This window comes from Lissotriton vulgaris, chromosome 8 (assembly GCF_964263255.1).
Source record: "Lissotriton vulgaris chromosome 8, aLisVul1.2, whole genome shotgun sequence".
NCBI lineage: Eukaryota > Metazoa > Chordata > Amphibia > Caudata > Salamandridae > Lissotriton > Lissotriton vulgaris.
In genome coordinates this window covers 1,280,786,734-1,280,801,737 of record NC_141696.1, presented here as the reverse complement: position 1 = coordinate 1,280,801,737, position 15,004 = coordinate 1,280,786,734, and the positions used below count along the sequence as shown (strand labels likewise).

General features: G+C 38.4%; 1 protein-coding gene across 2 annotated transcripts in view; it reads right to left on the bottom strand.

Annotated features, from left to right (window-relative positions):
- Positions 1-1,632: 1,632 nt before the first annotated feature.
- Positions 1,633-15,004, bottom strand: part of LATS2 (large tumor suppressor kinase 2) — a 123,794-nt gene continuing 110,422 nt past the window's right edge. For both annotated transcript variants that reach the window (XM_086935207.1, XM_086935206.1), the window contains exons 6-8: positions 14,668-14,850; positions 12,724-12,830; positions 1,633-5,580 (exon numbers count right to left, since the gene is read on the bottom strand). In XM_086935207.1, coding sequence (XP_086791333.1) covers positions 5,089-5,580; positions 12,724-12,830; positions 14,668-14,850 — 782 coding nt within the window. In that variant the 3' untranslated portion in view covers positions 1,633-5,088. The remainder of the gene's footprint in view (positions 5,581-12,723; positions 12,831-14,667; positions 14,851-15,004) is intronic.

Below are 15,004 nucleotides of genomic sequence, written 5' to 3'. Positions count from 1 at the left end.
GCACCTCTTCTGATACACAGATTTCATGCACTCCATCCTTCAAAACCCCGTCCCGTTAATAGACCTTTGGGTGGGAGAACTGTCGGGGCTCAGGCCTTTTGTTCCATATCCTGGGACCGGAGGCAGGCATTGTGTTAGTGCATGTCATGTTTAAGGATGTCTGCTCTTTGTAGACGATCCCTTATTGGTTCCAGGTAAGAGCAAATACAGTGTATCTTTTGACACGTCCCCTCCTACGTTTAAAGTGACATGTCCAGAACAAGCCTTTGCTTGGCTTACTGTTCTGATCCCGTAACCACGCCCCCTTTGTTCGTCAACTGCTGCTGATAGACTTGATACTTTGTTTCCCGCTCGCCTTCGGCATTGGGATCCTGACAGCATTTATGGTGCTTATTTAATTAGTTAGTTTTCCCCGTGATTGCCTACCAGGATTTTCAAGCCCGTATTTTTGTGTACCTTTCTAGCCGTGCTTCCGCTCAGCTGGATCCAGACACTGAGGCGGGTTAGCGCGGTCTTTACCCTGATACTCCATTCCACTCTCCCTGCCCGAAGCTCATTTCTCTATCGGCTGTCGATTTCCTAGCCTCTCTGGCAGAAGACATCCTCTCCTCCCCTGTACTCAACCGCATTTTAATGCTGCTGAGCACTCTGCTTTAGTTTGTTGGCTGCTCCTGCTATTTCCTGGTACTTTTCCTTATGTTTAGAGGAATCCATTAACGCTGGGACTCCATTTGTTATACCAGACTGAGTACCTCATTTTATTGTTGTTTTTGCATCTTCGCCCTATGGTGCAGCAGCCTGTTAGTCCCAGGACAGACTACCTGTATGTTATTTTTGATACTGCCAAAGTTTGGCACAAGCCTCCAGCTCCTGTGTGACGGTACATCCTCCGTCTCTTCTTTAAGGAAGCTTCTGAGGCTCTTTGAATGGTAAGCGGGTTTACTTTCTTGAACTTGACATGCATTATCATAGCCTTATGGGATACTAGTCACAATAGATTCAGTGCTAAAAGGTCTTCCTATTTCTTTACAGCCCTCATTGTGTCCTGTCTTTCTTCACAAGCGTTACCAGTTCCTCAAGCTGGGGAAGAGTGGTGGTCACTCTATGAATCATTCCCCCAACTCTTCGGAGACAGTTACCTGTGAAGGAGTCTTTCACTATTCCCCCAGACACTGTTTTCGGGGAGTGTGGGGAACGCATCTTCGTTCTTGTGGAATCCATCAGGATACAGGTTCGTCTAGAGACCTGTGGCTCAACAAAGAGCACTCTAATAACATGAATTAGATGATTCAGGAATGGAACATAATTAAGTAGACATTAATACGTCAACTTTTTTGCCATGGTCTTTATACTATCATGAATAGGACCTTATTCAGTACTCCCTTTAGCGCCATCTAGGTTAACACTATATAGGTATTATATAGCTAAATACATATATACAAGGTAGATGGAATACGCATGTTCTGTCACATAGTCTAAGAGCTGTAAGAGGGACAAATGCCACTCCTTTCTACTAATGAGAGAGGAATGGAAAGAAAAGGCCTGAAGGGATTGCAGCAGGTATGGGCAGTTTCCTAGGATTCAATTTCTTTCGGGAAATAGAGCTAATAGATGTTAAAGAAAAAACAAATAGACAAAAAAGTATTTTTATTAAGATTTTTAATTATAAATTGTGCCAGTAGAAGCGTTTAAAGGCATTGACGTATCAATAAATAACAGTTAAAATGAGTTCCTGAGAAAGAACCTACCACTTGAAAGGATGTTGTATAGATGCAAACAACAAAGAGAAATGAATAACCATAAAAAAGCAGTTAATACTGAAACTTACACAGTCTGTCACAACACAAGCACAGCACACCCAGTGCACGCCTTTCATACCAATGTAAACATGAACACTAGGATTGCCTTTTCTTTAGTTTAGACATTTTCTGAATGGATACATGTGTTGTTGTTGAAACATCTAAACAATAATAAAATAAGGAGTAAAGTAGTGTAGAACTACTAGTTCTAGTGTAGAACTACAAGTGGAATAATATTTGGGAAAAAATACACTGGTTCAGATTTTTTAAAAGAAGTGAGAATACGGTTGAAGACCATTTATTTTCACACTATGACATTGTCTGTTTCAAACATGTCTGCTAATCTGCATATTGGGCTAGATTATTTTGTTTATCTGTGCCTAGGCTTTTATATCTATATTTTAATATACTTTCATATATATTATATATTATTATTATTATTGTATATGCAAATATGTATGGCTTAATAAGCATTTAGTATATGAATAATACTTTGAATCATTGTCACTTTCAAACAGGCAAGAAAGAGACATCAAGGAAGTGTCAAAGAATTCATACATGCTAGTTGACATCAATAAGGAATCTATCAAAGCATGTAACCGATAGAGTCACGGGGACAAAGGGATCTATTTGCTAAAATTATTCACCAGACACTTTGATATTTTCACATATGCGGATATTAAGGATGGAATTAAGCAAATAGATTCAGTCCTGTAGGAGATATTTTGATTTTCAATAATCGAATAAAAGTATTTGACTGACTGACTGACTGACTGTAGGAGATATGAAAAAATATAGGGCAAACATATAGAATGGAATCTTTGTACGTCATCCATGTTTATCAACATTTACTGTTATGTAGAAATGGTTAAAACACCAATTTTGATCATGTATTTACTGGTGCAATAATGGAGCAAGCAAACACCAATCCAGTGTCTCAGCATCCAATATGCAGAGGGAGGGTTTTCACGTTTGATTCAGTTGGTGATCTGTGAGTGCTTATGGCAGAAGTCCACCTGCGTTCAGAGCACAAGTTTGTCTTTGTCTCAAACTCATGCATTTTAGAAAGGTGTTCATGGGAATGAGTTTTAAGTTATAATTATAATCTAAAGATATTTTTACTACTGCAAAATGAGTCAAGACTTCATGGTTTGAAAGCATGGTCTTTTGGAACCAGCATTTGCTGGGAGGAAACTGTTCATGTGATGTTTTGCAATTGCAGAATTTAGGTGATCAAAACAAACATGGCATATTCATTACGTGTAAATGACCAAAAGTATGAGGAGGGTTTTAGGAATCTGGGAACACAAGTAGCAGCAAGGTTATCAACCAGTAAACTCTACAAGTGGTTTGAATAGAAGAAAAGAATACTAAGAAACCCAAAACTCTTTGTGAAAGTATATATGTAAGTGATGCACGTAAATAGTGTATGTACATAAGTAAGACTAAACACACTTTGCTTACCTTTAACAAAAGCAAATATTGCATCCTTCCCTATGAAATTAGCTTACATATTATGGCAGAGAAGGAATGTGTGCATGGGACTACATAGTGAGAAAAGGGGCAGGAAAATGTTGTTAGAAATTTACCATAGTTAATACTGTATAATGGAGTGTGGTTATTAATTTTTATTGCATACAAACAAATACTGCCACACTTATAGAGTTTTGTAGGTAGACAAAGGTGCACTTTACTATTCATTTCATTTAGCATTGTTCACAAATTAGTTTCCTGCACATAAGTAATCTGTTTCCATCGCATGATCCATTCAACCAAAAACAAAGGTCGCTGATATCTAAACTGGGGAATTTTTGGCATTAAAATGTAACAGCCATAAAAGAATCAATTAAAAAGATATATTAACAACAAACTGTATAGAAGGTCTGCGTTCCCACAAGGCCCGCCTGTGAGTGACTTTCCAACAGCCATTTAAAATAGAAAAATACTTCTTAAAGTCATGCAGCATTCTTCACACACCAGACACTTAAATCTCACCCATCACTCCACTATCGCACACCTTCCGTTACATTCGGGTCCGAAGAAGGAACTAGAGCAGCTTCAAAGGTTCGTAACAATTATGAAATGTCAAAATATAAACTTTTCAAAACAAAATAATCATGTTATTGCGGTGTGACAAACATTACATCATTCAATCTCAGAATTAGCGAGTGATGCGATTCTGTTTTTACAATATTGCACAGAGAATTTTCATCAGACATTCTTCGGTTGTATGTCTTGTCCAAATGCTCTCGGATACCTCTAGATGTTTCACCTCCAGCCCTCCAGGCCAGCTCTTTCCTACTGAACATTACCTATTGTGAAATAAGTGCTAAGGCTCAAAACAAATATGGCAGAAAGAAAGGGGCGCCACATGATTTGTCAACTTCCATTTATATAATCTGTTAGCGAACAAAATATAAGTGCTCTTACTGCTGATTGCTAATTTATATAAAAACATTTTTGTTTGGTGAAGGCCCTGAAAAACCTACTAACATCAGAGGACACGACAGTCATTTCCCAACTGTTCAAATGTCTTTACTCTGCAAGAGCAACTTAGTGAGAATTAAGTTTATGTGGTCAATACGCATAATAGCTCCAACAGCTCTTGGTTTACATCCACTTTTTTCTTATTAAAATAGCTTTTTGATATCTAATCTACTGCTTGGTAAATATCAATTTTACAGCTCAGACATAGGTCTTTCTTACTCACATCTGGATGATCAAAGCCATTTTCTGTTTACTGGACCTGGGCTAGAATTTGCATCACCAGTACAGAATTAAACAGGACAAAACTGTTTATTGCCTGTAAAACAAATTAATCCAGATAATCATTAGAACTATCAGGATTTTTTTAGTATTAGCCAAATTTCAGGATCCAGGGACATGATCAAAGGAACTGCATTTCAGAGAAAGAAAATTGGACTTTTTAGCTGGAAATCTGACATTTCCGCAAACACTTTGGATATTTTTCCAAAGTCGAACGTGTCCATTTTACCCTGGTAAAATGACCTGAGCTTCATAATTTACCCACATGCAGAGAAAAAAGAGGCAAATATTAAATTTTGTAGGAACATATTGAGAATGTGTAATGGCAGTGTTGGAGCAAGCGCATGTAAACATGACCACTTGATAGTTAACATTTTAGAAGGCACCAATATCTCAAGTGTACAAAACACTAGATGTACAATTAAGGCAACTTAAGTGAAAGAAATATTGATTTTGATTATCAACCAAATAAGGCCCCTTGTTTCCTGCATAAGCCATTAGTATGTAGTACATAATTTAAAATCTACACATACACAGGCTGACATCCTTCGGTCTGGCCCTCCGAGTCTTTAGGCTCAGTTGCTGCAGTATCATTTTGAGTAGCTTCAAAGGCAGATGGCTTGGGGTAGCGAAAAGGATATCCATTGTCATCAAAAAACCTCCGGAAAGTGAACTCGTAAAATGCATGTTCTGGGTGTTTATTAGTGGAGGAGGTTAATGTGTCCCATGTTCTGGTGCTATCCTCGCTGTCGCTCCAAGGACTTTCTTCTCCCACTGGGTCAAAATTTGAAGTGTCTGTTGGGTGGCTGATCTTTGGAACGTATGGTGCGGGCTGTCGGCGGATGTCACTGCAGAAATTGATTGAACTGAAGAAAGGATGGGCTTTTATGTCATCGGCTCCGTTTCGTCCAAGTCTTTCTTCAGCCGCACAGCAGAGCTTTATAATCAGATCAATCGCTTCAGGACTTAGATTGATCTGAGATGGAATGTGAAGTGAGTTTTCCCAGTTGATTACCTGAAAGATATGAAAGAAAGTGCAGACAAAGGTTAATGCGCTAAACCATTGTGACGGTTTATTTAAATTGTATATAGAAAATGCAGGTTCTGGTTTTTGGGACCACAGCCACCATTTGTATTGAAAGGAAAAAATTACAAGATTTTGTGGCTATTTCTGTTCTCATATCATTACTATTTGTAGTCATGTATGCATTAGTCCCAGTAACAGGTGCTTCTTCTCACTGAAGACAATCATCACAGCAAGAGTGATTTACAGCAAGATCTTTCTGAATCCGGCACATGACTGTTAGTATACAATGTACCTGATAAAACACACCCTAGATGAGGCATTGTTCTTTTTTTATTTAGTTCTTGTAGAACCCAGGGTTGACCATCAGACAAGGATTATTGAGTGGTTTTGTATACAAATCGGCAGGTTACATAAACAAGTAGTTATGTTGTTTATAACTACAAAACAGATTGCAATATAACTTATATGGTTTCACCAGTAAAGCAAAGCAAACTTATGTATATCAGATGGTGATTGTTAGATCAGCAGCTATTTAATAGGTGATTCTTTAAGCGTGTCTTAAATAACAAGAAGAAGGCCACCAGGCATTCCTTAGTTGGAAGGAAGTTTTCAGTTTTTAGGGTATTGCCCAAAAATGGTGGAACTGTTTTTGTTGCAAAGACTTACAGTTTAAGCTACTAATCATGTAATCATCGACCTTTCAAAATTGAAAGAAACCAATGGATCAAAGTACCAAGCCCAGAATTAGTTGCAGAAACCCAGTAGGCTTTTGGGTAGGAGTTGCTGAGTTCAAGGGCATAGCCCAGTGCCTCTGTCTTCAGAGCCCACTAGACACAACTGTATGTTGTACCCAGCAAGCTCTCAACACAGTGCATGGTCTTCAGCATTGTCATACACCCAAACCCCTTGGTCCAGGAGCCCACTGACTATGGCTTAAAACTTCTGTTATAGCCTGCAGCAGGTACCCTAGCCCAGAGATCCCAATGAGTATGGCTTTAGGCTGCAAAGCGTTGTCTTCAGCTACTGATGGCACTCAGTATGAATGCCTCAAAAGCATGAACGGCAGCCTTGTCTCCATTGACTACAACTTGCACCAGGTCCTGGTTGTCTGGCCTCCAAACCCAGAACCGAAAGGACTCAACCTTCAACTGCCTGAGCAAGCCCTCCAAGAACATACAGGAAAGATTGTTTGTTCATTCCTAACTGACTGTAGGCAAAGACAAGCCAAAGGGCCACACCCTGCATCCAATACCACTACACAGTACCTCTTCATATCCACAAACTCCTGGACATGCCATTGCAATGTGCACAGCAAGTACTGACTACAGGATGTGGCCTTCAGCCATTCCCACACTCAGTGCCCAGCCCCAGCTGGGGGTAAGTGACATTGTTTTTGGCAAAACCTGGACTGTAGCCTCACTACCCTGAGTAGATGCTAGGCTCAGGATGTTGTGTTTGACTATACCCTCCCCTGAAAACACCCAACACTTACTGGGCACAAACTTAGCTATGCCCGTTTAGCACTGGGTAGAGGGCATGGCCTTCAACCAAGCTCCGCACCCAGGGCATCTGCCTTAATATAAGCTGGGCACAGCAACTGGCCATCGCAACAGTCACAGGCCACATGTTACAGCATCCTGTCTCACCTGGTAATCATTCCCCTTCCCTAGTATTAAGTGGACATAGTCCTCTGACAATATTTTTTAGCCTTCTTGTGTATCATAAATTCCCTATGGGTGTATCAATTAATAATGCAACATATGTGGCCCAATTATAAATTCCACCTTGACTAACCTGCAGATAACAGCAGAAATGTGCTACATCTTGGTATATGCTCTCCTGTAGCGCTGGTGCACTACTGGCATTACAGCACCTGCGTTGTGGTCAGAATAGTTTATGTGCAGGAACGGATACCTACCTGCACAAAAACTATTGTTCAAGGTTTATTCCTTTTTGAATGTGTGCTTCAGAATGCAAAGAGGAAATAACGGAGATAAATAAAGATATTTCTGTTCACTACCCAAGCCGCAATTAAGCGCACCATTCTGACACAAACCCATGTTTACTGATTGGGTTTGAGTCAAAATATATGGGTGGATGCACAGGAACACCCGTGCTCCACCCATGTAACGCATCCACGACGCAAGGTAAGACATGGCTTATAAATCCCAAATATATTTTGCATCAGGGTGCCCCTAAAAAGTGACACAACCCAGACACAAAATCTTACTAAATGTGGGCCTTTGTTTTTTAGAGATTATGCACATATTTGTAAGGCAGGAACACATTTTTAAATAGTTTAAAGAATGAGTTATTTTTGGGGCACACAAGACCCAACTGGTACCGGGGACTAGGAACTATTCTGTAAATTCTAGATACTAGTAACAATTTAGGGTTATGTTTTGAGCCTTTTTTTTCTTGGGATCTGATGTTTGTGGACTTCACAACAATTTTCAGATTTTATGCGCTAGCACAAAATGGCTGACAAAGCAAAATGTTTCTCTCCGAACAGGCAGTCAGTTTCTCCCTTCTATTTTTGGTTCTTTGTCAGCTTGAATGATTTACAAACCTAACAGCCTGCATTTACAAAAAGTACTCTTGCAAGCTGATTGTGACATTCTCCACACCCTACTAGTTGTCCCCTTGTTATCTCAATACCGGAGTTGAATGGGGGCAATAATGAGGAGGTCTAGTGCACGTGACAGTACAATGTCAACCTCAATCATTATGCCTCACCACATGATGGATGTTTCTGCAATAGAAAATAACTGGTGACTGTGGTTTACCACCTCTATGACTATGGTAATCGTCTGCATTTTTAGTAAATTAAAGTCAATGGCCCAGCTTACACACGCAGATTGGCCAAAGGCACTGGCAAATTGATGAAGATGGCCCTACAAGAAAGACAAAATTACACACTAAATGATCAGCCTCACATTTTCCATCTCATATAGTTCATTATCTCGGTGCTTGACCACCCTTGGAAGGTGGCCCGTCCTTTTACTTTCAAGAACACAGGATGAGTCAATAATCACCAGTCTATGGTTGTTTTACCAGTTGTGAAGATGGTAGGACTAATAACTAACCACGTATATACGTGCTTGTACATAGTCGCTGCAGCGGTACCTTTGCCTTTCGCCTGAACTCCCCTACTATCTTTCGTCCCTATTCTCCCCCGGCCTTCTCCTTTTGCTTGTAGCTGCATTCGCTTGTTATGCAACCTTTGATGACTACACTCATTGAGCATTCTATTTCGTGTTCACTTTAGATAAGAAATACTCTTTGAAGGGAAGAGTGTAAAGTAGCTTCTGGTGATCAGCTCTTTGTGCCCACAGAACCAGAATGGGTTATGTTCACAGAGTTTCATCTGTGGGCTGCTTTTATTTTATTGTTTTATTAGACCTGTGATGCAGCGCAAAGATTATACGTCACAAATGTCGCAGACACTTAAGAAACCCACGGTATGAAAGTGCACTTAGCATATGATTCATGTATGGTTTAAATGTTGCACTTAACATATACTAAAAAGTGCCTTCACTGTAGTATTAGAGAACTTACTCACATAAATGTTTTGGCTTAATTAGGAGTGAGAAATGAAGAATAATCTTCATTTAGTAGAAAATGTCCTCACCATAGTGATGAAATGTGACTTTCTAAATGTGTGTGCTACTTCAAGTGAATAATATTTAAGAAATTTACATAGAGAGTAAACACTTTCTCATATATGTAGAATGGAATCCTACTAGAAACGACAATAAACATACATAATGTGTACATTAATATTGCATATATTTGATTTAAACGTAGTTTTTAGTTATGCTTACAATTGAATATTAGGACAACATTGTATATTACGTTTAGTATGAAGCCTAATGCATTAGAAACGTATATATTCAGGTGTTTAAATGAGCACACACATGGGAATGTCAGCGGGTGGTAGGATACTGGTCCGAGGTGCACTCCACTCTGTACCAGATAATGAGTTGACAGTTACCACAGAACCCGCTAGTAGACTTTCTGGGCTATGTCAAAGATGTTCCCGCTGGACTCTGCTGGCTCACAGCCATGCTCCTACTATTGACCAAACAGCAGGATGCTATGCACAGGGGCCGACGGCCTTCACCTAAGGCAAACACTTGGCTGCAGGATGTGGTCTACTGTCAGGAGCAACTATCTACATACTGGGACCTAATGCCGCCATAATCACACCGAAGGATATTTGGGAGTCACTCCTAGCTTACTTAAGACAAAGAGACACTGCCCCCCCTACCAGCTCAGGCAGTGTGCTATGTATCTCAGACCGGCGGTCTGAATTCTTTAGCAGTGTGTGCCCCTGTGACCTGTACCTCCTATCCTTTTTAGACTAGAGATAGGGGAAATAGGAGCCTGAAAAAGCACATTGGCAAAGGTACACAGAGAAACAGAGCTCTGACTGAATTAACTATTGTCCCAATGTTACAACCTACGTGTGTTTGAGGGAAAGATGTTCCAATGTCCAGTGTGGGACAAGCCAGCTATATTGCAGTCTCCAACATGATGATTCATGTATTTCAATGGACCCCTAATGGTGTGATCAAGGTGGTGTTGCTCAATGGACTTTGCACGTTATAATATACCATTCCTCTTTTCAGATTCCTTGCAGATGTTTTCCTGACTTTCCACCAACTCTTGCAGATTCTTACAGACACCTTTCCTTTGTTCCCTTTTTCCTTGAGTCATTGCTAGCTTAATGGACTTTGATAGGAATCTTATGCCAAAAGCTTTTTTCAGATTTTTCTTTAAGTGTGGCTTAGGAGGACACTTGTTCTTGACCCATAGAAGACCCTTGACCGAGCTTATCAGATGCTAACGCTTTCTTATTCGATTTCTTTTGACCTTTCCTTTATGGAGTTTTGCTGATTTGCTAGAACCATTGTTTCCCAAGCCACCCTCTAGACTTTGAGATTCTAGATTACTAATGTATAGGAGAGAAAACCTTAGGTTATTCTCTGAGCATCAGATTCTGATACTGTTGTTTTTTAAAGCCATTACAGAATTACTTGTTTGATACTAATTCCCCTTCATTTCTTTCAGCGGAAATCCCTGTTGTCATTCTGTATCTTTACAGTATGGTATTACGAGTGGTTTATTTGAATCCGATTATTAATTTATAATAAACCTTTTGAACTTGGCTACTGATTCCTAGTCCTTATTGTGTAGCCAAATGGGTTGGACTGTTAACTGAATTTTGATTGAGCATTAATAAAAACTCCCATCCCCTCTCAGTTGGAGATGGAGGTCTATTGGAGGACAAACGGTAAGCAAGTGGTCCCAGAAAACACAGTATCACCTATTTGGATCTCTTGAGTTCTGGTCTGTTTTTAAACAATTGCTTTTGTGTTGACGACATTCTAGCATTTATGACTGTACTTTTGAATAAATTACATGCTGAATTTACTTAAATCCTAATGCAAAATTGTTTAAAAAGCATTAACTCTTAAAAGCTCATCCAACACTGTTTTTGTAATTCAAACATCTCACTAGCTATGAAACAGTTTTACACAAAACCAAAAAAGTTCTGTCCTCATGTATAGTTTGATGTAAATCCATTCAGTAGCTTTTGCTGTTTAAGAGAGCAAAATGTGTACTGGTCTTCAAATGATAAGCAAAACTTTGGATCACACCAATATCCTCTATGCAAAGGCAAGCCATTGTCAATTTTCTTGCAGATTTGGCAAATGGCCAAAGTTATTAGCAAAATAAATATTCAATGTGCCGTGAACTCAGAACTACACATCTGATATCTCTGAATAAGGAATTATAATTTCAAATTAAGAGAGAAACAGAACACAAAACAGTGTTTCATTTTAGTATATTTGAAATCAATATACATTTTTTAAATGTATCACAAATGGATGGTTGATATTTTGACCTCTAACAATTAAACAGAGAAAGAATAGACGCATGTATGCTGAGGAATGAGCCTTTCTTCGTATCTAAAAAAACCTTGTTAATTATTGATAACTCATAGAATAAATAGATATATTAAAGTGAAGAAATAATCAACATAAGCAGACTTATTAAAAATAAGGCTCTTCTGAAACTGAAAGTTTATATAGTAGGGAGAATTATTACAATAATCCCATCTCTATTACCCCAACTACTTGCAACAGAGAAAGAGGAAATTAGAAGGAACAAAGTCACAGAGCGACTTTCTGCAGTGCCAGCCATTGTAAAGGCTTCACAACAATGATGGCTATGTAGAGCAAAGGTAGGATAGTAAAGCAAATCAATATAAATAGTTTCTGAACATGTGAGGGAGGTTTTCCATTCTAGCACTTAATAGGAGGCAATAATAAATGTTTGATGGGAATTACAAAGGTCTCAATTTGTTTTTCATCGCTGTGTAAAAGCTTATTAACACAAAAATCAAACAATAAATCAAACTGAATTACAATGAAACACAATGCACAACTGTTAATGGTTTTGTGTAGTGTATGCCTTATCAGTTTTGAAAAACACAACAGGTTGATCTAGGTAGCCCAAGCCAAGGTTTAGTCCTATCGCAGCTCTAATAAGTTGTACATCTATGTAAGGGTTTGCGTCTGCTTCTTCCAAGATACTTTTCACATCTTGGTTTTTTCCCTACACTTACTGAAATATACTTTAGGACCATGTACTAGGGTAAAACAAAAAAAGACAACTCAAAACGTATGAAGATTGATAATGTCGGTTCCAAGGTGCAAGGAAGAGGGAAGAAAGCGAGGAATAAATGGCACTCTGCTTTCCAGGGGAAGATTGAAGAAAGAAATTTTAAACAATGAGAAAGTGAAGGTAGGTAAATAGAGGGGAATTGATGACTGTGTTTTTGGGCTGGTTGAGAGATGAGGAACGCGGTGCAAGAAACAGAGATATTGATGAATTTGAGAGTGTTGCAAGAGCCTATGTTCCCAATGCAAGAGGAAGTAGAAAACTGGAGGTATTGTAAGTTACAGATCACTAATTTATGTTGGAGATGCAAATGACATTTGTGGCAATACATAGTTTGGCAATGTCAAAGGTGCTGTGCTGCCATGGTATAAACTTGGCAAGAAGCAAGAATGTTGTCTACTCAAAGAAATGACAAATATTTTAATGAACATACAAGCCTACCTTAAGTTGGGTTTCCGTAGGAGTGTTAGCCAGAAATGGAGGATGTCCAACCAACATCTCAAAAAGAATCACACCGACACTCCACCAGTCGCAAAGTTGAGTGTACCCTAAAAAGGCACAAGGTTGAAAAAAAAAACACTGTTTATATCTGGCATGAGAATAAATACAAATGTGACTTTACATATATATTAAATCTTTTTTAACCTCCAGCATCGGTCTTTGGTACCTGACTTGTCTAATGAGTATTTCTGCTGCCAAATTGAGTAATAATATAGAGAATGTGTAGCACTAAGAAACACAAGGAAGTGACATAGGGCAGATGATAATGTAACTAGTCAATTTTGGTTTTACTATTTGCTAATATTATGGAATGAATACCAAGACATAAGAAAGTCTCAACGTAGCCTGCAATGTTGCTTTCTTTTTCTTCTTCATGACTGTGACCATTCCAAGCATGTGCCCGGTCCCTTTCCTTCTGCCTCGTAAAACCTTTATTAGATTCTCTCAATGGCTTTTAAAAGGCAATGATTCTGCTGGGGAAGCCTTCTAATACCCAAACTCATTCTTGCTACAAACACATCTTCTTTAGTCAAAAACTAGAAAGAAAGTTTCTATGACTTGGTAAGCGTAATCCTTCCACATGACAAACTACCACTGCCTACATAGTGGAAATTTAATTTTTTAATAAATCTTTAATGATGTAAATGTATTAAATTAAATAAAACTAATTTTTCTGAAGTTGAAATAAAAAGAACACGTAAAGTAAAAAAATTGTTATTATGCAGTAACAATTATTAAGGTGTATATAGGATTAATTAAAAGGAGACTAATTATATTTTAATAAAGGGTAATGGTCATTCATTTTGAAAGTCAAAAAAGGTATTAAAGTATTTCATAAATAAATATGCATTTCTTAGCTGTTTTTAACATTCAATTATGTTTTATTACATTTTTAAATATTTTAAGTAACTTAACTGTATTTTCTACAGGATTTTATTTAATGTCACTACCTTTATTATTTTGTATGGTGGGGTGCTGCGATACGGTTGGCCGTGTGTGGTGCTGATTAACTACTGTTCTTTTTGGCAGTAGTAATATACACTTGAAAATGTGGCTCCACCCCCCCCCCCCCACCCCGCCTCCCCTTTAAAGAGGGTGGAGACTTATAAATCTACACTTTTGACTAACTTTACAGTCAGATTTGGTGGATAACCAAAAGTAGTAAAGATTAAATTTACATGTGTAAATTGCTCACAATTGTTACTTACCTTTGTAAATATTACGCAGAATCCTTTTTTATTTCAAATTGAAGGCAACAATCCTTACTGAATCAATAAATACTACAACTCCTATGACCACTGTCTTGGAATAAAATTACAAACCACCAAGACCATACGTTTCTACCTCTCCAACTCATTTCTAACTTTCCAAGACTACACCATCCCATTTTCCATCTCTTTATTTGCTGCTTGCAAATATCTAAGTTGTTATTGTCTACTTCTTCTTAAGGAGGGTTAGTTGGATGCTGTAATAAGTACATTTTTTGTTTATTTTCCCTGCTTAATTTCTTCTTTGGGTCCTCTTAAGTGCGTTTATCATAATTAATGTATGTGGCCTTTGTCGGGTCCTTGAAGGGAAGAGGCAAACCTAGCACAGTCCCAGATTTCTTCCCCCAAGCAACTGATTTTTTGTTTCCAAATAAGAAAGGACCTTGTCTCTCTGAAAACAAAAAGATTTCTTTTGAGGGGCAACAGAAAGGAGTCTGTTTTATAGGAATGGGGATAATTGTGTTTGATATTTCCCTCTGGAAAATACAGATCTGAAGGCCTAAAAAAAGATACATCATTTGGAGCTAAGCCAGTATCAGAATGTGATATAATGATCATCACCCAACATCTGAAGCTTATATATTATCAGTGATAAAAAAAAACTTCATGAACATACCTTTTCGAAGTAGTACTTCAGGAGCAATGTAGTTAGGCGTTCCCACCAAGGAATGGGCCAAACATCGGTGATGCTGTTTAGTAGCTCTTTGCTCTAGGGTCTTCAACCTGTCTCCACATCTGCAGTTGGACGCGTCATCCCTAAAATCGATAGGCTCCATGCTGTCTTGCCTTATGTGGTTCCCTGTTTTCAATATAGAAAATTTAGCAACCATGAAACTCAGTATGAAAATCTGACATCTATAAAATGAATTTTCTTGCATCCCTTCCATAGGTGAAAGTACATATCAGAAAGAACAATGGTGCACAGCCCATATGTGTTGTTATTACTTTGCACT